The 25,656-nt window shown below is 43.1% G+C and overlaps 1 protein-coding gene and 1 pseudogene across 1 annotated transcript in view; both read left to right on the top strand.

Annotated features, from left to right (window-relative positions):
• Positions 1-25,656, top strand: part of LOC147087108 (Fc receptor-like protein 5) — a 75,742-nt gene that overhangs the window by 7,627 nt on the left and 42,459 nt on the right. The window contains exon 2 of the mRNA XM_085978202.1: positions 10,083-10,115. Within this exon, the coding sequence (XP_085834328.1) occupies positions 10,083-10,115 (33 nt within the window). The remainder of the gene's footprint in view (positions 1-10,082; positions 10,116-25,656) is intronic.
• Positions 21,094-24,381, top strand: LOC147087109 (uncharacterized; annotated as a pseudogene).

The following is a 25,656-nucleotide window of genomic DNA, read 5'->3' as shown; positions in this document are numbered from 1 at the left end:
TATCAGCATATTCTCCTATTCTTAACTCCCTCATGTTACCAAATAGTTTCAAATTAAATGCATCTATGTTATTCACCGCAACTGCACCATGTGATCCCATTTTCCTTATTGTGTCCAATCACTGCGTGAACAATTGTCTCCTAAAGGCCTTATTGGATAAATTGAACTAAGTCATCATCTCTCGGTTTGAAAAAGCACGGTTTAAATTGTTACTGGACTTAATTTGGAGAATAGTGTTTATTGTCAGGAGAATAGTGGAGCATACTGATCCCCCGATAGCTCAGTTAGTGCCTGCAGTGCAGACCTAAGAAGTACATAAATGTAAGGCCGAATGGTCAACATCGGCTCCTTGCTGAGTTCCCTGATCTCCAACAAGCGGATACTGGCGCTACCATTCAGCTCAGTGCTCTGAGGACAGTGAAGGAAGCCTCTGCCAAAAGTCGTGATGCAGCACTTTGATATCTGTTGCCTGCTGCAGAGCGAGCATGCGCGGTAGGAGGGTAAAGTTCTGCCGGGCTCACCACTGCTGACCTCAGGTCAAGCAACCCACTCAGTGTCTGCACTCAAACATGAACAGATAATGCCGGGGGTATTGGACACTTCGCGAGAGAAACTGAATTTTTAATACAGTCACTGTATATTATACTAAATATATTGTAGTTGTCTCGCTTGTTTTGAGACACTGTTCTTTCTGCGAGCAGCTTTGTTCCTCTTTCTTTGAACTGAAGTTCCTTCGAGTTGAAACCGCTGACTTCCGATTTCACAACTAACTGCTGCTGCTGTTCTCTGCAGTATTTAGCATTTCCCTTTGTTTGCTTATTTTTCATTCTCTTTAGCATCTTGCCTCTCAACTTCAGGCACGTTTTGCTATCATTGAGCGTGTGTATACTGCTTATATATCTAAATCTTTCTGGTGAATAATTCAGGCAGCTTTCAGATATAAGAATTTATTTCAATTCCATTTCCTCATTCAGACTGCTGGAACTGAGCATATCACTGAGAAACAGATCTGAACAGTGGGCTGAGACGAATGTCCTTCAAGCAATACAATGCTGCAGCTGCCTTTGGTGCTCAGAATTTAGACTTTATCTCTTCAACTCAATTTTTTCCCAATCTGAATTCCTACCGTTACTGCCTCCATCTAATCCATAATGGAGATTCCACGATAGCCTTGTGTTTTGTGGTATGGTCGCATGTGGAAATCTGTAAAGATGCTCATTATTTGTACACAGACTCCACCCAGGTGCTTGCTTTGTCTTTAAATGATGGTTTCACTCCATTAAAAATTGACCATTTTTGTATCTGTGCATCCCTTAATGGTGTTTTGTTTCTTTAAGGCAAATACACTACTCTCTGCCTCTTATCCCTTAGCCAATTACGTACTCAATTTACCATCCTGCCTATACTGTCATGTGCTTCTACATTTCGCATCTGTTATGTGATATTAATTGAAATTCCAGATATACAAAATCGGCTGCATGGCCTGTTTGTTATTTCTTCAAAAAACTCAGTCAAGTTAGTCAAACATGATATTTCTTGAACAGCTCCAAGTTGACTGTTCCTTTTTACACCATGCTTCTGTAAGTCAGACTTAATATTGTCCTTAACAATGGTCTCCAGTAGTTTTCCCACCACTGAAAGTAGACTGATTAGCCTGGCATTAACCGGTATATCTCTCTCCACTTTTTTGAACAGTCACATGATATTTGCAATGATTCAGTCCTTGGGCACCACTCTGATTTCCAAGGAGCTTTGCAAAATCGTGGTCAGAACTTCAGCTATCTCCTCCACTACTTCCCTCAGCAATGTAGCATACATTCCATATGGATCGTGCGAATTGTTAATGTAAATATCGGCAACTTATTTTCTACATCCTTGCTATCTATTTTATCCTATCCAGTACATCTACTGCAACATTAACTTCATCATCTTCCTAAGTGAAGACAGCTGCAAACTATTCATTCAGTACCCCAGTCATGCTCTCTGCCTCCACAAGAATCTTTCCTCTTTTGACATTAATCGGCCCCAACATTACTTTAATGCTTATAAATGATACATTTTACCCGCTAATTTGTTTCCATTTGCTCCCCTTTCCCTTCTTATGTAATTTTTCAATTTCCGCCTGCACTCTCCCTATTCTACCTGGTGTTCTGCTGTATTCTGCAATTGACATTTGTCATAATTTAATTTAACCTCCATTGTCTTTCTCATCCAAGCGCTGTAGCTTTGGAAGCCCCATATTTCCTCCTTATGGGTACATGCTTGCTTTGTACCGAGGAGAACAACCCCAGCTTCACCAGTCTCTCCACATAACTAACTTCTGTCAATCGTTCTACCATTCTGCTAAATTTCCTCTGCATCATTTATAAGGTCATGAGATCCTTCCTAATGTGTGGTGGCCAGAATTGGACACAATGCTCCAGCTGAGGCCTAACCTGTGATTTACAAAGGTTTAGCAAACCTCCTTCCTTTTGTATTTATGTCTCTACTATTAAAGCAATAGATCTTAAAGGTTGTTTTAACATATTGATCAATAGGTCCTGCCACCTTTAAAGATTTGTGAATGTGCGCTCTGATTCGGAACGCCCTGTAATATATTTTAATTTCCTATACATTGTCTCTCCTCATTCGTCTACCTAAATTCCATCACTTCAGATTTCACTACATTAAATGTACCTGCCCACTTCACAAGACTGTCTCTATTCCGAAGTCTGCTGCTATCCCCCTCACTGTTTACTACAATTTAAAGTTTACTGCATTTCCAACCAAGCTCCAAGCTGACTTGATTTTCAGTTGAATGAAATGGTGAATATAAAACACATGGATTTCATTCACGTCAAAATTGAGTTTTATTCTTATTGTTTCAAAGTCGGCTAATTTCTTTAAATTAATTGGACTCAGAAACAAACTACATTGATTTCAATGCACAGTTACATTTGCCGCACAATACAGGGTTATTAGGCGGATTGTATCATTCTATTTCATCCATTGTGTTTGTATATAATACCATTAAATTTACAGTTTACGAGATGTAAAGTGGAATATTATCTCTAAATGTATATTAAGAACATAAAAACATACGAAATAGGAGCAGGAGTAGGACATCTAACATTCCAGCACTATCCCTAAACACCATGATTCAATTAATATCCAAAGATTAATCGATATTCTGCTTGGATATAATTAACGACTGAGCCGCCACAGCCCACTGGCATACAGAAATCCAAAGATTCACCACCCTTTGAGTGAAGAAATGTCTCCTCATCTCTGTCTTAAATGGCCGACCCATTATTCTGAGACTGTGGCCCCTGGGTCTAGACGGCCCAGCCAGGGGAAACATCCTTCCTGCATCTACCCTGTCAAGCCCTTTAAGAATTTTATATATTTCCATGAGATCACCTCTCATTCTTCTAAATTCTAGAGAAAATAGGCCTAGACTACTCAGTCTCTCCTCATAGGACAATCCCCCCATCCCAGGAATCAATCTGTTGAACCATCGTTGCACTCCCTCTATGGAACTCTAATTGTAACTGTCAAAATGGAATGGGCTAAATGATCCAAAGTGAAAAACTTGCAGGACTTTGAAGAAAAAACATATGAGTGGGACTAATGTGATTGGTCTGGCAAAGAGTCAGCACAGACACGATGGTGCTGTGGTTCCAGCGCTGCTGGAAAGTTCTGTGATTTGCTGATTCTATCTGTGGTGGTAAACACAGAATTAATTAATTATATGGCCAGAAACATAAAAGAAATATTGTCAAAATGTATTTTCCTCCTTAAATTAAATTCCTCATTGTCCGAGGTAAAGTGCTTCTGAGCTGACACAATAGGTTTCTGTTTTCAACATTTTCTTTCAGTGTTAGCTTTAGCCTGAAATATTTTCAAAAACTATTATTAACTGTATTTAAATCCACTTCTTAGTTCCTCGCAGACTGCACCAGAACAACTTCAGCTTCTCTCATCTCTCCTCATAACTGAAGTCCCTTTCCCCAGGAAACATACAACTAAATCTCCACCTAGCCTTCTCTGCTCTAAGGAGATCAACGTATATCTCAAGTCTCTCCTCATAACTGAAGTCCTTCATTCCCGGTACTTTTATGTTGAATTTCCACTTAACATTCACTGCTCTAATGACACAAATCCAAGTCATTCTGGTGAATTTCCGCTTAAACCTCTGTGCTCGAAGGAGAACAATCCCAGCTTCTCTAATCTCTCTACAAAGATGAAGTCTCTAAGATCAAGTCCATCAGTTCAGATGCTACATCACACAGTTCCCCTGGTCACGACGTTCAAACACCTGAGGGTCCGCCCTCTCTGAGCTCTGATTCTGCATCTTTCCTTAATGTCTCTCCTATCCCCACACATGCACTTCTCCTGTTTAATGTGCCTGTGAAACCCACCACCTTGGCCTTGAACTTATGTTAGTGAACAGCTGACCATCTAACTTCCTTTCAGGCCTTAAACAAGCTGAAGTATCGAATTATCGCAAAACTGCATTGTGCCTGATAGTATCCTCCGATTTATCCCATTCTGTTTCTGTGATGTCCCTCAACACATCTGCTTTTATACAGGTTACAAGATGCTAGTGGAATATGAAACAGCTTTTTTATTTTATTAAATTGACTTGAATTGAATTGCATAAATAAATGACAGTATGGCGTTTCAGTCTGCTACTCCATCACACATGGTGGTGGTTATAGAGTCATAGAGTCATAGAGTTTTGCAGCACAGAAAGAGGCCCTTCGGCCCATCGTGTCTGCGCCGCCCATCCATCCCTGTCCAGTCTAATCCCATTTTCCAGCATTTGGTCCATAGCCTTGTATACAATGGCATTTCAAGTGCTCATCCAAATGCTTCTTGAATGTTGTGAGGGTTCCTGCCTCTACCACCCTTTCAGGCATTGAGTTCCATATTCCAACCACCCTCTGGGTGAAAAAGTTCCTCCTCAAATCCCCTCTAAATCTCCTGCCCCTTACCCTGAATCTATGCCCCGTTGTTATTGACCCCCTCACTAAGGGGAAAAGTTCCTATTTATCTACCCTATCTATGCCCCTCATCATTTTGTACACCTCAATCAGGTCCCCCCTCAGCCTTCTCTGCTCCAAGGAAAACAACCCCAGCCTGTCCAGCCTCTCTTCACAGCTGAGGCGCTCCATCCCAGGTAACATCCTGGTGAATCTTCTCTGCACCCTCTCCAAAGCAATCACATCCATCCTATAGTGAGGCGACCAGAACTGCACACAGTACTCCAGCTGTGGCCTCACCAGCGTTTTGTACAGCTCCATCATAACCTCCCTGCTCTTATATTCTATGCCTGGGCTAATAAAGGCAAGTATCCCATATGCCTTTTTAACCACCTTATCTAACTGCTCCGCTGCCTTCAGGGATCTATGTACATGTACACCAAGGTCCCTCTGACCCTCTGTACTTCCTAGGGTCCTACCACTCATTGTGTATTCCCTTGCCTTATTTGTCCGTCCAAAATGCATCACCTCGCACTTTTCAGGGTTAAATTCCATTTGCCACTTTTCCGCCCATCTGACCAACCCGTTTATATCGTCCTGTAGCCGGAGGCTTTCCTCCTCGCAATTTACCACCCCACCAATTTTCGTGTCATCTGCGAACTTACTGATCATACCTGTTACATTCTCATCCAAATCATTTATGTAGATCACGAACAACAAGGGACCCAGCACCGATCCCTGAGTTACCCCACTGGAGACAGGCTTCCAGTCACAAAAGCAACCATCAACCATCACCCTCTGCCTCCTGCCACTCAGCCAGTTTAGGATCCAACGCGCCAAGGCACCCTGGATCCCATGGGCTCTTACCTTCTTAACCAGTCTCCTATGCGGGACTTTGTCAAAAGCTTTACTGAAGTCCATGTAAACCACATCCACAGCATTTCCCTCATCCACCCCACTAGTCATCCCCTCGAAAAATTCGATCAGATTTGTCAGACATGATTTACCCTTGACAAAGCCATGCTGACTATCCCCGATTAATCCTTGCCTCTCCAAGTGGAGATTAATTTTGTCCCTCAGAAATTTTTACAATAATTTCCCCACCACAGATGTTAGACTCACTGGCCTGTAATTCCCTGGTTTATCCCTGCTACCCTTCTTGAATAATGGTACAACGTTAGCTGTTCTCCAGTCCTCTGGTACATCCCCTGTGGCCAGAGAGGTTCTGAAAATTAGTGTCAGAGCCCCTGCAATCTCCTCCCTTGCCTCCCACAGCAGCCTGGGATGCATCTCGTCCGGGCCTGGGGATTTATCCACGTTTTGGCCTGCTTAAACCGCTAGCCTCTGCTCCCTCTCAATGCTAATATGTTCAAATATGTCACAGTCCCCTTGCCCGATTTCTATGTCTGCATCGTCTTTCTCCATAGTGAACACAGATGCAAAAAATTCATTTAAAACCCCGCCTACATCCTCTGGCTCTACACACAGATTGCCACTTTGGTCCCTAATTGTCCCTACCCTTTCCCTGGTTATCCTCTTGCCCTTAATATACTTATAAAACATCTTAGGATGTTCCTTTATTTTGCTCGCCAGTGTTATTTCATGGCCCCTCCTCGCCCTCCTAATTTCTTTTATAAGTATGCCCCTGCACTTTTTATACTCCTCTAGGGCTTCCTCCGTCTTTAGTCTTTTGTAACTGACAAAAGCCCCCCTTTTATTTCTAATGCATTTTTGTATATCCCTTGTCATCCAAGGTTCCCTTTGCTTGTTGGTCCCACCCTTGACCTTTACAGGAACATGTTGACGTTGTACTCTCTCAATTTCCCTTCTGAAAGTCTCCCATTGTTTTGATGTGGATTTTCCTATAAGTAGCTGCTCCCAGTCCACTTTGGCCAGATCCTGCCTTATCATATTAAAATCGGCCTTCCCCCAATTTAGAACCCTTATTTCCGGGCCGTCTTTGTCTTTTTCCATGACCACCTTAAATCTCACTGAATTATGGTCACTGTCGCCAAAATGCTCCCCTATTGACACTTCCACCACTTGCCCGGCTACATTCCCCAGAATTAGGTCCAGTACCGCCCCCTCTCTTGTTGGACTTTCTACATGTTGGCTCAAAAAGCTCTCCTGGTTGCACTTTAAGAATTCTGCACCCTCTAAGCCTTTCACACTCTGACTGTCCCAATTTATATTGGGGAAGTTGAAATCCCCCACTATTATTACCCTATTATTTTCGCACTTTTCTGAGATTTGCCTACATATCTATTCCTCTAACTCCCCCTGACTGTTTGGGGGCCTATAGTACACTCCCAGCAAAGTGCTTGCCCCCTTTTTGTTTTTAAGTTCCACCCATATGGCCTCATTGGAGGAACCCGCTAATATATCATCCCTCCTTACAGCAGTAATTGACTCCTTAATTATTATCCAATAATTAAGAACATAAGAACATAAGTACATAAGAAATAGGAGCAGGAGTAGGCCAATCGGCCCCTCCAGCCTGCTCCGCCATTCAATAAGATCATGGCTGATCTGATCCTAACCGCCAATCCACTATCACAGAACCATCTCCTGAATCTAACAAAATTTGACACACGAAATAGGAGCAGGATCAGGCTACACGGCCCCTGGGCCCGCTCCGCTACCCACAGGGCCATGACCGATCCGAACCTAGACTCATGTCCAAATTCCTGCCCGCTCCCCGTAACCCTTAATTCCCTTTACTTCTAGGAAACTGTCTATTTCTGTTTTAAATTTATGTAATGATGTAGCTTCTACAGCTTTTTGGGGCAGCATATTCCATGGACCTACCAACCTCTGAGTGAAGTAGTTCCTCCTCATCTCAGTTTTGAAAGAGCAGCCCCTTATTCTAAGACTATGCCCCCTAGTTCTAGTTTCACCCATCATCGGGAACATCTTCCCTGCATCCACCCGATCCAACCCCTTCACAATCTTATATGCTTCAATAAGATCGCCTCTCATTCTTCTGAACTCCAATGAGTAGAGTCCCAATCTACTGAACCTCTCCTCATATGTACATCCCCACATCCCCGGGATTAACCGAGTGAACCTTCTTTGTACTGACTCGAGAGCAAGTATGTCCTTTCACAATTATGGACACCAATTAATGAATTATACGGTTGAAAGTGTATAAGAAAGATTGCCACAAAATACTTTTTCGAAGTGTATATATACATTCTTGATTCTGATGTATTGTACTTACTGTCAGGGGTTAACATACTACCTGCCAATGGAGAAATGCTTCAGAGCAGAAACCACAGGCTTCCGTTTACAGCATTTGCTGTCATTGTTAATTTCAGCCTGAAATTAAACAGATTTACATGGAAATAAAAGCACAGAGACAAGGCCATTCGGCCCCAACAGGTCTACACAACACCAGCCACCTCGCAATCGAATTCAGATGACACTATCAACATATCCTCCTATTCCTTTTTCCCTCATTTTAGCAACTAGTTTCATCTTAAATGCATCTATGCTATTCACCGGAACTACACCATGTGGTCCCATTTTCCACATTGTGTCCACTCTCTGGGTGTTGATGGGTCTCCTAATCTCCTTTTTGGAAAAGTTGAAGTAAATGATCATCTCTCGGTTTTATACGGCACTTTTTAATTTGTTACTGGAATGGATTTGGAGAATTGTGTATATTGTCAGGAGAATAGTGGAGCATATTGGTCTCCTGATAGCTCAGTAAGTGCCTGCAGTGCAGAGCTAAGAAATAAATCATAGTAAGACCGAATGATTAACATCCGCTCCTTGCTGTGTTCCCTGATCTCCAACAAGCGGAGGTACTGGCGCTACCATTCAGCTTAATGCTCCGAGGCCACTGAAGGAAGCCTCGGCCAAATGTCGTGATGTAGCTCTTTGATATCTGTTGCCTGCTGCAGAGCGAGCATGTGCGGTAGGAGGTTAAAGTTCTGCCGGGCTCACCACTGCTGAACTCGCGTCAAGCAACCCACTCAGTGTCTGCACTCAAACATGAACAGATAATGCCGGGGGCATTAAAGATTTCGAGAGAGAAACTGGATGAGAATGATTTTAACACAGTCACTGTATATTGTAGTAAATATATTTTAGTATTTTCTTTGGTTCTGAGACTTTGTTCTTTCTGTGAGCAGCTAAGTGCCGCTTTTTATGAATTAAAGCTCCTTCGGCTTGAAACCGCAGGCTTCCGTTTTCACACCTAACTGCTGCTACTGTTGTCTGCAGTACTGACCATTTTCCTTTATTTGATTATACTTCTTTCTCTTTTCCGTCTTGCATCACAATTTTAGGTGCTCTTTGATATAGTTGAGCGTCTGTGTACTGTCTGTACAACTAATGCTTTCTGGTGAATAATTCAGGCAGCTTTCAGATCCAGGAATGTATTTTAATTCCATTTCCTCATTCAGTCTGCTGGAGCTGAGCATATCACTGAGACAGAGATCTGCACAGTGCGCGGAGACTAATACACTACTAAGACACAGAGCTGCATTAACCTCTTAATCAACAACGTCTCCAAACAAAATTGCCCCTGGTAATGCCTGAATCCATTCAATAATGGAGCTCCGGCTCTGCCATTGCCATTCTGTATCGTGGTGTAACCGCATGTGGAGATCTGTAAAGATGCTCAGTGTTTGCACCCACATTCCATGCAGTTGCATTCATTTGTCTTTCAGTGCCGTTGTCACAAAGCCACAAAATGGATCTGTTATCATTTCACGTGTTTTGTGACATTAGGCCCAAGGGCACATTTTGTTAATTGCCGTGCATTATTGGAATTAGATGCAAATGAACATCTCGGTAGAATTTCTTCAGTCACGGTGGGTGAATCTAAAACAAGGAGCAGGATATCTAAACTGATGCCAAATAATTTGGAGTGAAAACTGGAAATACTTTCTCACACAAAGTGTAGTGTAAATCGGGAACTCTCTGTAATTAGTCTCTGCCTACATTATGTGTTCATGTACTGGAGCGGGAGTTGAAGTAAAAGGAGCCAGAATGTCACCAACTCAGTCACACTGTGAAATGTCCATAAAACAATACACGGCAGTCAGTCAGTATATTCAGCCGCTAAAGGTTTTGGTGTTTGAGTAACTGATTCATGTTCTCTCTTTTTAGTGGTTTTTGGGGCTCGGAGAATCGTTTCTCAAGGTTAGTGTCGACGCTTTTCTCTAATATAATGAAATTGAGCAATTAAATTTCAAACTGCTCAATAAATGAATTTGTTATTATGTAATTGAAATTCATTGCTGTAATGCATCATGTTGTGAAGTTTGTAGCAGTAATGCATGTCTGCATCTCAGTAGCTTTCATTGCTCAGGTACTATGAGAGATGTCTTTGTTTTCTAACATTTTGGTCAGCGATTCAAGGAAAAGTACAATAATATAGGAAGACATATCTAGGTTCAATATACGTAAAAAAATGGTGATGGAGAAGATAATGACATCAAAGATAGAAAAAAATTCCAGGACCCGAGTGTTTCTACCCGATGGGCATGTGGCGGGAGGGGTGGGGGCGGTTAATATAACTAGGTGAGGAAATTGCTGATGTGTTAGTCATGAACTTCCAAAAGTCTCTCGATTGCTGAATTGGCCAATTCGATTGGAAACTAACAGGCACTGTTTATTTACGACGGGAGGAGAGATCAACTTGAAAATTTTTGGCCCATCAGTCAACATCAGTTTTGGGAAAGCACTACAATCTATTATTAGGAACAGCGTGACTGAGCATTTGGAGAGATATGAACTGACCAGAGAGATCCAGCATGGATTTGTAAAGTGCAAATCACGTCTATCGAATCAATTGTTATTTTGAGAAGGTACCTAATTGGAGTTAAACAACTGTCTATGAATGCTATTTATAGGGACATCCAGAAGGCATTCGAGTAGCCATGCGTGCAATTGAAGGCAACGTATTGAATAGGAAATGAAATGGTTATTTTGTTGGAGAGAGTTAGTAGGGATAATGGCTCTAAACTCACATTGGCAGGATGTGAATAATGGTGTCCCCGGGGATCTGTACTGGGAACTCAGCTTTTCACCATATTTATAACTGACTTGGATGAAGGAATAGAGAGCCATATATCAAATTTCGCTGGCGAAAATAGTTAGGTTGCACAGTACATAATGCACACGTGAGTAAAAAGTTGTATAGGGACATTGTTTGATTGGGTGAGCGGGAAGACAGTAGCAGATGGAATTTAAAGAGAGAAAGTGTGAGTTCTTTCCCTTTGGACGTACAAACAAGATTTTTCGATTTTCTAATTGCTATAAAGCTCGGGAAATTGGAAACATGGAGTGAATTAAAGGTCGAAGTACAGGGATAGCTAAAATTTAGTGGACAGGTACAGATAATTAAAAAGTTTAATGGAATAATGTGCTTCACCTCAAGAGAGCTGGAATACGTGGCGGTGGAAGTTAAGTTGGAGCTGTACAGAGTCTGGCTAGACCCCATCTGGAGTAACTGGAGCTGTACAGAGCTATGGCTAGACCCCGTCTGGAGTAACTGCATTATGATCAGGGAAGCGGGCCTCAGGAAGGATATAATGGCCCAACAATTGCATCGGGCGCATAGATACAGATATAGAGATGCAGAGAATGGATAGTTGCTCCTTGGCGATGCAGAGTTGTGTGCCACGTATGACATCACTAAGGCCAGGAGTGCAGCGTACATCCTCTGCGTAATGGAAGAAACACCCATAAATTCTGTTAAAAATAAACCACGCCCAGAAAAGGCTCTTTCAGTCTCTTCCATTGATATAATTTTTTCAAAACATATCAAAACTTCTAAAAAAAGATAGTTTATCTGGTCTTATTTCATATATCAATCCTTTGTTTTATGCTTTCATACAGACCCACAATCTATTAGTCCCTTTGGATACAACTTCCTTTTTTGATCCTCAGTAAAGGGCTAAAATTGTCCTTTATCTCTTACAGGTAATGTTGTTGAACTTCAGAAAGAGATTCCCAACCATATATTCAAAGTTAATTTTCAGTATTAAATATATTATTCAGACCTCGTTTAGGCTGGTAATCAACAAATCTATTCTCCATGATAAAGAGAGATTATTATATAAGTTATCTTGTTCATTTATTATTTGGAATAATTTTTTCACTGAAATTTGTTAGAATTTCATTTTATTTTACTTTCTTTTTCAACTTCCCAAATAAGTAAAATTAAACTCAAACAACAAAAAAGTCTCCTCCACCAAAACGTCCACAATTTACAGTCACAGATCTTTTAAAATGTGACACAGCCTCTTGTGCCCATTTTCAGTAACCGTAAGATTTGCGGATGTAATTGCTAGGCAGTTTGTAATTCGCCCAAATCTGCACCTTTCATTAGTACTTCCCCATCGGTGCGGATCATGTGTTAAGGCGAACCTGGAACAATCACAATTTCGGGAGTTAGTGCCTGTGCAAGCACTTGTGGAAATCCCGAACTTGCAGTAAATGTGACGGAGCACTCTCAGAGTACGCCGCCATACACACCGCAAAATCTGCCCCATTGGCTTTGGAGGGGGTGCAGCGGAGATTGACCAGAATGATAACAGGTCAATAAGGGTTAATTATGGGGAGAGGTTCCATAGTCTAGGCTTGCATTCGCTCGAGTACAGAAGCTTAACGGGTGATCGAATTCAGCTGTTTAAGTTCATTAACGGATTTGATCTGTTAGAAAGAGAGAAACGATTTCAGCTGGTGGGAGAGTACAGAACAAGCGTGCATAACCTTACAGTTATAGCTAGGTCCTTCAGGGGTGATGTGATGAAGCACTTCTATACACAAAGTAAGCTGAAAACATTGAACACTCACTCAAAATTACGGTTGTGACTACATCAATAGGAAATGTCAAAACTGAGATTAGTAGATTTGTATTAAGAAAGTGTAATACGTTTTATAAAACCAAGCCAGGTAGATGGAGTTAGGATACAGATCAGCAATGATAGTATTGATTTGTGAAACAGGCTAGAGGGTCTCAATAACCTAGTTCTGTTCATATGTTCTTACATCCTTAATCTGGTGTTGGTTTATAAAGTGCACTCAGCATTCCAAGTGGAATGTATATCTTGCTTAGGTCTAAAGTGGGTGAACTCACACTCCAACCACACTGAAATGAATCAACTTGAGTTTTGCACACTCACTTAATCTAGCAAAGTCCCCTTGCAACATTCTGCTGCTAGCTCCTGAATTTGCAATGCCACCTAACGTAGTTTCGACATTAATTTGGATGTAATGAACTATATTCATTCCTGTAACTCATAGAGCAATGCAGTGAAAACATGAGGCCACATTACAGAATCCTGGGGACAACACTTATCACATCCTGCCAATGAGATTACATACCCGTCATCCCTGCTCTCTGTCTCCTAACTCCTTATCAATTCGCTACCAATGTCAATAGGTTGCATTCAGTTCCATGTGATTTACCAGACAAATGCTCTACTTAATGTCACGATTACTGATTTTGATCACACAAGTGGATCATTTTGTTAGCACCCCATATACTGACATTTGGCTTGAGCCAGAGATGAGCTGCAGGAGTTCAAGTGTCACTCTGCCATGAGTCCCATATCCCTTTTATTAATTCGCTCTTTTCTGTATTTCTCTATTCTGCCGTTACTTAACGGCCAATATCCCAACACTTCACTACTCCACTAGGTTTCCAATCCCCTGCATTTCTAGAATTGAATTATTCGTGAACACGTCCACAGTGACCCTCTGTGCCTCTCCTGGCATTCTTTGAAAGGCCCATCGAGAGTTTTATCAATCGTTTCATGCGAGCAGCAAAACCAGTCCCCGCTCCTTCGCTGTTGCTGCTCCTCACACACATCACCTTTACTGAGGCCAAATCTCACCAACTACTAATCCGTCCCAGTCAATGAATCCTCCACTGATCCTCACACACATCGCCTTTACTGAGGCATAATCTCACCAACTACTGATCCGTCCCAGTCAATGAATCCTCCACTATCCCCTTGGACTCTTCAATGGATCAACGAACGCCCCTGCCAATTTCCATCCAGAATTATGGTTTACTATTATATATGTATTTATATAAAAAGTCTGATGTGGAAGGGTATACTTGGAATAACCAATATACTTGTGATATGGATGGCAATTACTCCTTGGAAAAAAAGTATCTAAATGGTGTAGAGGAGAAGAGGAAACTGGGGGTACAGGCACACAAATCACTTCTAGTTGAGACGCAGGTTAATAAGGCCATAACTAAGGTGGGTTTGCTCGCGTTGTTTTCTATGGAACAGAGAAGTCTGAGGAGAGACTTGAATAAGATGTTTAAAATGATGAGGGGCCTAGATTGAGTGGACAGGAAGCACCTGCATCGCCTAGCATAGAGGACAATAAGGAGGAGGCATAGATTTAAAGTAAATTGTAAAAGGATTAGAATGGAGTTGAGGAGAGCTTTTTTACACCCAGAGGGTAGTTGGGCTCTGGAACTCACTGGCTGAAAGGGTGCTAGAGGGAGAATCCCTCATCACATTTAAAACGTGCTTGGCTATGCATTTAAGTTCCATAATCTACAAGGCTATGGACCAAGAGCTGGGAAATGGGATAAGGCTGGATGGCACTTTATCGGTAGACTCAGACACGATGGCTCGAATGGCCTCATTTTGTGCCAGAAATTTCGGTGATGCTATGATTCTAGGAAAGCAAAGAATACCCTGGCATTCACTTCTAGAGGCCGAGAATTGGAAAGCAGGGAAGATAAAATAGGGAGCTTCATTAAAAGACATGAAGGTGGATAGGAAAAGACAAAAATTTAAGGAACGAATGCATGAATTTCAACAGTTATACATTCCTTTCTGGCGCAAAAACAGAAAAGGAAATGCAGCCAAAACACGGCTAACAAGATATATTACGGATAGTATTAGATCCAAGGAGGAGTCACAAAAATTTGCCAGTAAAAGTAGCAAGCCAGAGGATTGGGAGCAGCTGAGAGTTCAGCAAAAAATGATCAAGAGATTGATTAAGAGGGGAAAAATACAGTATAAGAGTAAACTTGCAAGAACCATAAAAGCGTATTGTAAAAGCATCTACAAGTATATAAAAAGAAAACGATTAATGAAAACAAATGTATGTCCCTTACAGTCAGAAGCGGGAGAATTTATAATGGGGAACAAGGAAATGGCATGGCAATTAAACAAATCCTTTGGTTCTGTCTTCACAGAAGAGGACAGCAATAACTTCCCGAAAATTCAAGGGACCCAAGGATCTAGTGAGAAGGAGGAATTAAAGTAAATTAGTATTATTAAAAAAATAGTGGTGGAGAATTTAATGGGACTGAAAGTTAAGTGAGGTTTAAACAGATGCTGCGAGTTGGGAATTGGTTCTTACTTTGCACCAAGGAAAGTGTCCGAGAGCGGGAGCAGTCAAACAACAACCTGCGAAAGCGAAAAAGCAACGGGACAATCAGGGAAGGAGCTGATTGTTAATAGGACCTGGTGACTATTTCTACAGTCCAGTCGTTAAAGTAAAAGTAAAGTCTCTAGTTCAGAGTAAGTAATGTTTAAAGGGAAGTAAGGTCCCTGTGTATTTAATATTCTTTAATTTAAAGGAAGAAAAGGGAGTATATTAAGGGTAGGACATGGCATGGCAGCTCGGCAATGTGGAGTGCTCCTCCTGTGCTATATGGGAAGTCAGGGACATTTTCAGTGTGTAGTGTGAACACATGTGCAGGAAGTATCTATTACTACAGCTACTCGAATTCCACACTTCGGAGCTGGAGCTGCGGCTGGAGTCACTGTGGAGCATCTGTGAAGCTGAGATCTTCGTGCATAGCACGTTTAACGAGGTCGTCACACCGCAGTTAAACAGTGCACAGGCAAACAGGAAATGGGTGACCGCCAGACAGAGTGAAAGAGCTAGGATGGTAGTGCAGAAGTCCCCTGGGTCCATCTCCCTCTCCAACAGATTTTCAGTTTAGGATACTGATCGGGGAGATGGTTTCTCAGGGGAATGCAGCAAGATCCAATTCCGTGGCACTACGAGTTGCACAGCTGCACAGGAGGGAAGGAAAAAGAGTGAGAGAGCAATAGTGATAGGGGATTCTATCGTAAGGGGAACAGATAGACGTTTCTGTGGCCGCAGAAGTGACTCCAGGTTGCTATGTAGCCTCACTGGCGCTAGGATCAAGGATGTCACTGAACGGCTGCAGGGCATTCTGAAGGGGGAGAGCGAACCTTCAGAGGTCGTGGTTCAAATTGGTACCAACGACATGGGTAGAAAGAGGGATGTGGTCCTGCAACAGCAATGTAGTGAGCTAGGTAGCAGATTAAAAAGCAGGACCTCAAAGGTTGTAATCTCTGTATAACTCCCGGTGCCACATGCTAGTGAATATACAAATAGCACGATAGAGCAGATGAATGCGTGGTTGAAGAGTTGGTGCAGGAGGGAGGACTTCAGTTTCCTGGATCATTAGGTCTGCTCCTGGGGAAGATGGGACTGTACGAATCAGACGAGTTGCACCTGAACCGGAACGGGACCAAAATATTTGTGGTGAAGTTTGCTACTACTGTTGGGGGGCGGGGGTTCAAACTAACTTGGCAGGGGGCTGGGATAAGGAGTGGAGCTATTGTAGCGGGTGATGCACACCTACATATATCAGAAAAAACAAGTCAGCCTGGAAGACAGAGCAAATATGTAACAGCACATGGGAGTATGGCAACGCTGGATGGCATTTTTTTAATGCAAGGGGTCTTGCGAGTAAGGCAGATGAATTGATGTTGGTGATAAAAACATGGGAGTCAGATATTGTTGCAATAACAGAGATATGTTTGCGGACTGGCAGCTCAATATTCCGAGGTATAGAATTTTTAGGCGAGAAGGGGGAAGTGTAAAAGAGGAGGGGTTGTCGCATTATTAATCAAGGAGTCAATTACTGCTGTAAGGAGGGAGGTTATCTTAGCAGGTTCCTCTAACGAGGTCATATGGGTAGAACTTAAAAACAAAAAGGGGCCAAGCACTTTACTGGGAGTGTACAACAGGCCGCCAAACAGTCAGGGGGAGATAGAGGAACTGATATGTTGGCAAATCTCAGAGAAGTGTAGAAACAATAGCGTAATAATAGTAGAGGAATTCAACTTCACCAATATCACCTGAGATAGTCAGAGTGTGAAAGGCATAGAGGGGGCAGAATACTTACAGTGCATCCAGGATAACTTTTTGAGCCATCATGTAGAAAGTTCTGAAAGAGGGGGGTCGGTACTTGAGCTAATTCTAGGGAATGTATCCGGGCAAGTGTTAGTAGTGTCAGTAGGAGAGCATTCACTGCGGTGACAGCGACCATAATTCGGTGATATTTAAGGAAGACATGGAAAATGACAAAGATGGACCGGAAATAAAGTGTCCAGTTTGGGGGAAGGCCAATTATAATATGATAAGACAGGATCTGACCAAAGTGGACTGGGACCAGCTAATTGTAGGGAAATGCACATCAGAGTAGTGTGAGTCTTTCAGAAAGGAAATAGAGAAAGTACAACGGCATCATGTTCTCGTACAGGTCAACGGTGGGACCAACAAACCCATCGCACACTGGATGTCAAGGGACATACAAGAATGGATTAGGAAAAAAAGGCAGGCTTCTGGCAGATACATAGGAATGAAAACATTGGGAGTCCAAGATGAATAGAGAAAGTGCAGGTGGGCACTTATATATGCGATTAGGAGAGCGATGAGGGGCATGAAAAAACACTGGCGGGCAAAATAAAGCAAAATCTCAAGTTGTATAATAGAAAAATAGAAACATAGAAGATAGGAGCAGGAGTAGGCAATTCGGCCTCTCGAGCCTGCTCCGCCATTTAATGAGATCATGGCTGATCATCCAAATTCAGTATCCTGTCACTGCTTTCTCCCCATATCCCTTGATCCCTTTAGCCTTAAGAAATATATCTAACTCCTTCTTGAATATATTTAATGAATTGGCCTCAACAGCCTTCTATAATAGAGAACTCCAGAGGTTCACCACTCTCTGGGTGAAGAAAATCCTCCTCATCTCTGTCCTAAATGGCTTACCCCTTATCTTTAGACTGTGGCCCCTGGTTCTGGACTCCCCCGCCATCAGGAACATCCATCCTGCATCTAGTCTATCCAGTCCTGTTAGAATGTTATAAGTTTCAATGACATCCCCTTTCATTCTTCTAAACTCCAGCGAGTATAAGCCCAATCGACCCAATCTCTCCTCATACGTCATCCCTGCCATCCCAGGTATCAGTCTGGTGAGGCTTCGCTGCACGCCCTCCATGGCAAGAACCTCCTTCCTCAGATAAGGCGACCAAAACTGCACACAATACTCAAGGTGTGGTCTCACCAAGGCCCTGTACAACTGTGGAAAGACATCCTTGTTCCTGTACTCGAATCCTCTCGCTATGAAGGCCAAAATACCATTTGCCTTCTTATCCACCTGTTGCACCTGCATGCTTATCTTCAGCGACCGGTGAACAAGGACACCCATGTTGCGTTGCACTTCCCTTGCTCCCAATCTATTGCCGTTCAGATAATAATCTGCCTTCCTTCCTGTTTTTGCCATGAGAGTGAATAATCTCGCATTTATCCACATTATACTGCATCTGCCATGCATCTTCCGAATAATCCGACCTCTCCAAATCATACTGGACTGTCTCGGCATCCTCCTCACAGCACACACGCCCAACCAGCTTTATGATGTCTGCAAACTTGGAGGTATTGGCCCAGTAATTCCGTTCCAAACGCGTGCCTACGGTCGGGGTACTCACGCGTCTGGCCGGCGGAAATGCCGGTTTTCAGCATGCACAGCGCATGCAGAGAAAACTGGCGTTTCCTGTCCTCTGAACGAAGGGGTTCAGAGGCACAGCGCATGCAACTGCACAGGCAGCGCGTGCGCAGTGAAATTCGTCGATTTCATTCATGGATTCAGTGAGGTTCAGTCCTTACAACTTACACATGGAAAAAGCATGTGTAAAGTTGCTCCAGAGGCTCCGGAGGAAGATATATTTTATCGTGGAGCTTCTGAAAGGCAATATTTTTGTTTGGGAAAGGGAGGAAAGTTATTTTAAGAAATTATGAGATAAGTTTTAATGTTTAATTCCTTTTTTTAATCGCGTTTTCAGTACTGTAGGTAGAAGGAGCAATTGTGGCTGTGTGAATTGAATTTGCTGTGTTTATTAAATGTGAAAATGACTGTTCTAAAATGAGTAATGTAACATTTCCAACATTTTTAAGAAAGAAACGGTTCATCAGTAATATATTCTTTTAAGCAATTATGTATGTATGTCAGTATATATTCCTTTACATATATGTATATATTCCTTTACTAATGTGTATGAAGGTATGTATTTAATTATGATACTCCAATAAGTTACTTTCTCTGAAAGTCATAATTAAAAACATACATTCATACACAAGTAAAGGAATATATACATACATATACACAAAGGAATATATACAGACATACATACATAATTACTTAAAAGAATATATTACTGATGAAAAGTTTCTTTCTTAAAAATGTTGGCGTCATTTTCACATTTAATAAACACAGCAAATTCAATTCACATAGCCACAATTGCTCCTTCTACCTAAAGTACTGAAAACCCGTTTAAAAAAAAAAAAAACTTTAAAACTTAGCTCAGCATTTCTTAAAATAACTTTCCTCCCTTTCCCAAACAAAAATATTGCCTTTCAGAAGCTCCACGATAAAATATATCTTCCTCCGTAGCCTCTGGATCAACTGTACTCATGCTTTTTTCATGTGTAGGTTGTAAGGACTTAACCTCAATGAAAGCATGAATGAAACCCGCGAATTTTACTGCGCACGCGCTGCCTGTGCAGTTGCATGCGTTCTGCCTCTGAACCCCTTCATTCAGAGGACAGGAAATGCCGGTTTTCCCCGCATGCGCTGTGCATGCTGAAAACCGGCATTTCCTCCTGCCAGATGCGTGAGCACCCCAATCGTACTCACGCATTTGGAACGGAATTACTGGGCCAACATTTTACAAGTCAATAAAATGAAAAATTTAACAATTGCACGATTTGCCCCCTCGCATCTGCGACTGTGGGTCCAAGGAGGTGCATTGCGCAAGAGGTTATCATCGTACGTATCCTCACACTGTTCCCTTTCGGGATCTGTATGAAGTGGTGGAAGGATTTCTGGCCATGTTAACACTCTTTCCGTGACCATAACCATCTTCATACCAGCCATTAGGGTGGTTAGTCCTATGGCGTGAGGGTTTTACGCGCTCCCACAACCCATCTGAGGGGGGGGGCACACACACCCGCGGACGCAAGTATCCCACTGGATGTCCACCCAGAATTTATAGTTGGAGCTCCGACTCCACTTGCCGGGATTGTCTGGAGCGGGGCTCGCAACCCTATTCCTTCTGGCCCAGCAGCGGGGATGCTTACCGCTACGCAAAAGGCCCACTCCGTGCAAATGGTGACACCCATACGTTTCCTGCGCCTTATCCCTCCCCGTCACAGGAGCCCTGTGCTGCCACTTGAAAGACCAAGCTATCATCTGTCCTTTTTGCGGCGCCTTGGACTTCTCATTACCAATGATGAGCAGGCGCTGCGCCTCCACCGCGTTGAGGAGATTGCTGAGGTCATCATCAGTTCAATTGTGAGTTATTTTAATGCCGTGAATTGTGCTCATTCCAGCCATTTCACGTTGCTAATGTGAGTGGGCCTTTGGCTTAGTGGTAGCATCCCCGCCACTGGGCCACACGGCATAGGGTTTCTAACCCCGCTCCAGACAGTCCCGGCAAGTGGAGTCGGAGCTCCGGCACTAAATTCTGGGTAGACATCAATTGGGATATTTGCGTCCGTAGGTGTGGGAGGCCCCCCCCCTTCATATAGGTTGTGGGAGCCCGTAAAACCCTCCCGCCATATGTCTAACCACCCTAATGGCTGGCGCAAAGATGTTTATGATCACAGAAGGAGCGTTAATCACGGCCAGAAATCCTTCCACCACTTCATACCTTTCCCCAAAGGGAACAGTGTGAAGACACGTACGACGACGACGTTGCTAATTAAATAAATGGAATGAAAAAAATGCTTTCACGGCTTTTAAAAGGCTTTAATTCTGTTTAAAACTACTTCAGATTCTTCAAAAAAAGTCAACGTTTATAAAAGTTATCAAAAGCTTCTTAAAAATACCAAAAACCTATTTAAAATGCTGCTCTACATGTAAAAATGCTTTGCAGCTTGTGAGAAACATTGGGGGCGTGTCCTTTTAAAATGAGACCTCAAGGGGCGTGTCTCACTCGCACTGCGTGCTCCAGGCTTCGCGCTGGCTGCACTCCTGGGCGGCGTGACGTCAGACGCTGCCCGGGAGTCAACATTTTAAAACAGGAATTCCAGGCGTCGCTGATGCTCAACGGCCAGCGCGTCGTGTAAGTGTAGATCGGGGGCTTGCACGCGCGGCAAGCCCCTGACTCGAATTTCTACCCCATTACAACTAGTTCCATCGTCTAGATCATTCATATATATTGTGATTAGCTGGGGTCCTAGCACCGATCCCCACTAGTCACTGCCTACCACTCGGAAAAATAACTGTTTATTCCAACTCTTTGCATCCTTTCTGCCAACCAGTTCTCTATCCAATTCAGTAACTTGCCCCCAATCCCATGTTCTTTAAAGTTACACGCTAAACTCTTGTGCGGGATCTTATCGAAAGCCTTCTGAAAGTCCAAATACACCACATGCACTCATTCTCCCTTATCTATTCTACCAGTTAAATCCTTCAAAATTCCAGTAGTTTAGTCAATCATGATTTAACTTTTGTAAATCCATGCTGACTTTGTCCGATCCTGTCACTATTTTCAAGTGCTATATATAAGTATATTAAATGCAAGAGGATAACCAGGGAAAGAATAGGGCCCATTAGGGACCAGAGTGGCAATCTGTGTGTAGAGCCAGAAGATGTAGGTGAGGTTTAAAATGAATATTTTGCGTCTGTGTTTACTATGGAGAAGGACAATGTAGACATAAACATCAGGCAGGGGGATTGTGATATAAATGAGCAAAATAATCAGGGATTCATACAGTTATACAGCACAGAAGGAGGCCCATCGACCCATCGTGTCCACGCCGGCCATCAAGCCCTATCTGTTCTAATCCCACTTCCCAGCACTTGATCCGTAGCCTTGTATGCTATGGCGTTTCAAGTGCTCATCTAAATGCTTCTTGAATGTTGTGAGGGTTCCTGCCTCTTCCACACTTTCAGGCGTGAGGTCCAGATTCCAACCACCCTCTGGGTAAAAAAGTTTTTCCTCAAATCCCCTCTAAACCCCCAGCCTCTTACATTGAAACTATCACCCTGGATATTGACCCCTCTACTAAGGGGAAAAGTTCCTTTCTATCTACCATATCTGTGCCCCATATAATTTTGTACACCTTAATCAGGTCCCCACTCATTCTTCTCTGCTATAAAGAAAACAACCCTAGCCTATCCAGTCTCTCTTCATAGCTGAAACGCTCCAGCCCAGGTAACATCCTGGTGAATCTCCTCTGCGCCCTCTCCAATGCAATCAAATCCTTCCTATAGTGTGGCTTAACTAGCGTTTTGTACAGCTCCATCATAACCTCCCTGCTTTTATATTCTATGCCTCGGCTAAGGAAGGCAAGTGTCCCATATGCGTTTGAACCACGTTATCTACCTGCCCTGCTGCCTTCAGGGATCTATGTACATGCACACCAAGGTCCTTCAGATCTTCTGTCCTCCCTACGATCCTACCATTCATTGTATATTCCCTTGCCTTGTTGTCCTCACAAAATGCATCACCTCAGAATTTTCAGGGTTACATTCAATTTTCCACCCGTCTCTATCGTCCAGTAGCATGAGGCTTCCCTCTTGCTGTCTTCCACTCCACTAATTTCCGTGTCATCTGCAAACTTCCTGATCATACATCCTACATTCATATCTAAATTATTGATATTGTGGAGATGCCAGTGTTGGACTTCTGTGGACAAATGTGAGAAATCAGAAAACATCATGTTATAGTCCAACAGCTTTATTTGAAATCACAAGCTTTCGGAGCACTTCTCCTTCATCGGGTGAAGTGGAGAGATGCATATAAGCACAGAATATAGAGTCAGAGTGCACTGCCAGATCGTTACAGGTAATCCTTCTAAATGCCCTTTATCACACCTCGGCAGAGAGATAATCACAGCAATCGAAGGTGTGAATGGTGTCCAAACAGATCAGTCAGGAAAACATTACATCAAAGAGCAAAGAGGTGGGATCATAAGGGGTCAAATGTTGCAGATGCTGGGGTCTGTATGAAAAACAAAAAACAAGCAAAAAACAATTTTTTGCTGGAAATCACAGCAGGCCCGGCCGCAAATGTGTACAGCGTTGTCGTGTGTCTTGAAGGCCGCTTTGGAGAATGCTTACCCGAAGTTCGGAGCTGAGTGTTCCCCGACTGGGAAGGAACACTCCTGCCTGGCGATTGTTGTGCGGTATCCGCTCATCCATTGTCGCCGTTTCTGCATGGCCTCGCTGATGTACCATGATCTGGGGCATCCTTTCCTGAAACGGACAATCTCATGATGCTCCACTTCTCCAGCTTCCACCCTAACCAATTTAGAGATGCCATCCCCTATAGACAAGCCTTGTGAATACACAGGATCTGCTCAAAGGAGGAGGAACGTGAAGGACACCTACAGACGCTGAAAGACGCCCTCGTAAGAACGGGATATGACGCTCGACTCTTCGATCGACAGTTCCGACGGGCCACAGCAGAAATCGCATAGACCTCCTCAGAATACAAACAAGGGACACAACGAACAGTGTACCCTTCGTCGTCCAGTGCTTCCCCGGAGCAGAGAAACTATGCCATGTTCTTCGCAGCCTTCAACATGTCATCGATGACGACGAACACCTCGCTAAGGGCATCCCCACGCCTCCAGTACTCACCTTGAAACAGCCGCCTAACCTCAAACAGACCATCGTTCGCAGCAAATTACCCAGCTTACAGGAGAACAGCGACCACGACATCACACAACCCTGCCACGGCAAACTCTGCAAGACATGCCAGATCATCAACACAGCTACCATCATCACTCGTGAGGTCACCACCCACCAGGTACATGGTACATGCTCATGTGACTCGGCCAAAGTTGTCTACCTCATAGGTTGCAGGAAAGGATTCCCCGGAGTATGGTATATCAGCGAGAACATGCAGACACTGCGACAACGGATGAACGGACAACACACAACAATCGCCAGGCAGGAGTGTTCCTTCCCAGTCGGGGAACACTTCAACAGTCAAGGACATTCAGCCTCTGATCTTCGGGTAAGCATTCTCCAAGGTGGCCTTCGAGACACACGACAACGCAAAATCGTCGAAAGAAACTGATAGCCAAGTTCCGCACTCATTTGGATGGCCTCAACCGGGATCTTGGGTTCATGTCACGCTACATCTAACCCCACCTGACGTATAGTCATCCAGACTCGAGTCGTCGTTGGCTTGTTCTCTCTACACAGCTGCGGCCAGACCTGCTGTGATTTCAGGCAAAACATTGTTTTTTGCTTGTTTATTGTTTTTCATACAGACCCCAGCATCTGCAACATTTGACCCCTTATGACCCCACCTCATTGTTCTTTGATGTAATGTTTTCCTCACTGACCTGTTGGGACTCGATTCATACCTTTGATTGCTGTGATTATCTCTCTGCCGAGGTGAGATAAAGGGCACTTAGAAGGATTACCTGTAATCATCTGGCAGTGCTCTCTGACTATATATGCTGTGCCTATATGCATCTCTCCACTTCAGCTGACGAAGGAGCAGCGCTCTGAAAGCTTGTGATTTCAAATAAAGCTATTGGACTATAACCTGGTGTTGTGTGACTTCTCACATAAATTATTGATGTATACTACAAGGAGCAACGGAACAAGCACTGACCCCTGCAGTACACCACTGTACACAGGCTTCCAGTCATAAAAAGAACCTGCGATCATCACCCTCTGCCTCCTGCCACTAAGACAATTTTGATCCAATGTGCCAAATTGGCCTGGATCCCATGGGCTCTAACCTTCTTGACCAGTCTCCCATGCGAGTCTTTGTCAAAAGCCTTACTTTGAAAAGAAAACCGTGTTTGACAAACCTACTGGAATGTTTGAGGATGTAACTGGCAGATATATAAGGGAGAAACTGTTAACATGGAGTATTTGGATTTTCAGAATGCCTTTGATAAAGTTCCACACAAGAGTTCAGTGTGCAAAAATAAAACACATGGGATTGGGAGTAATATACCGGCAGGGAGAGAAAATTGTTTAACAGACAGGAGACTGAGGGTAGGAAGAAATTGATCTTTTCAGGGTGCCGTAGGGATCAGTGCCTGGGCGCCAGCTATTCACAATATATATCAATGATTTGGATGAGGGAAATATGTAATATTTCCATGTTTGCTGACGACACGAATTTGGTGGGATTTGTGAGTTATGAGGAGAAGGCAAAGAGGATTCAAGGCGATTTAGACAAGTTCAGTGAGTGGGCAAATACATGGTAGTATAACGTGCATAAATGTGAAATTATCCACTTCGGTTCGAAAAACAGAAATGTAGAGTATTACATAAACGTTGAAAATTTGGGAAATACTGATGTACAAAAGGAAATGGCTGTCCTTGTACACCAGTCACTGAAAGCAAACATGCAGGTGCTGCAATCAGTTAGGAAGGCAAATGGTATGTTGGCCTTCA

Source organism: Somniosus microcephalus, unplaced genomic scaffold, assembly GCF_052327205.1.
Source record: "Somniosus microcephalus isolate GS21.2 unplaced genomic scaffold, FLI_Smic_1.0 unresolved_chr6, whole genome shotgun sequence".
Lineage (NCBI taxonomy): Eukaryota > Metazoa > Chordata > Chondrichthyes > Squaliformes > Somniosidae > Somniosus > Somniosus microcephalus.
The sequence above is the reverse complement of the archived record's forward strand: the minus strand, read 5'-3'. Positions and strand labels throughout refer to the sequence as shown.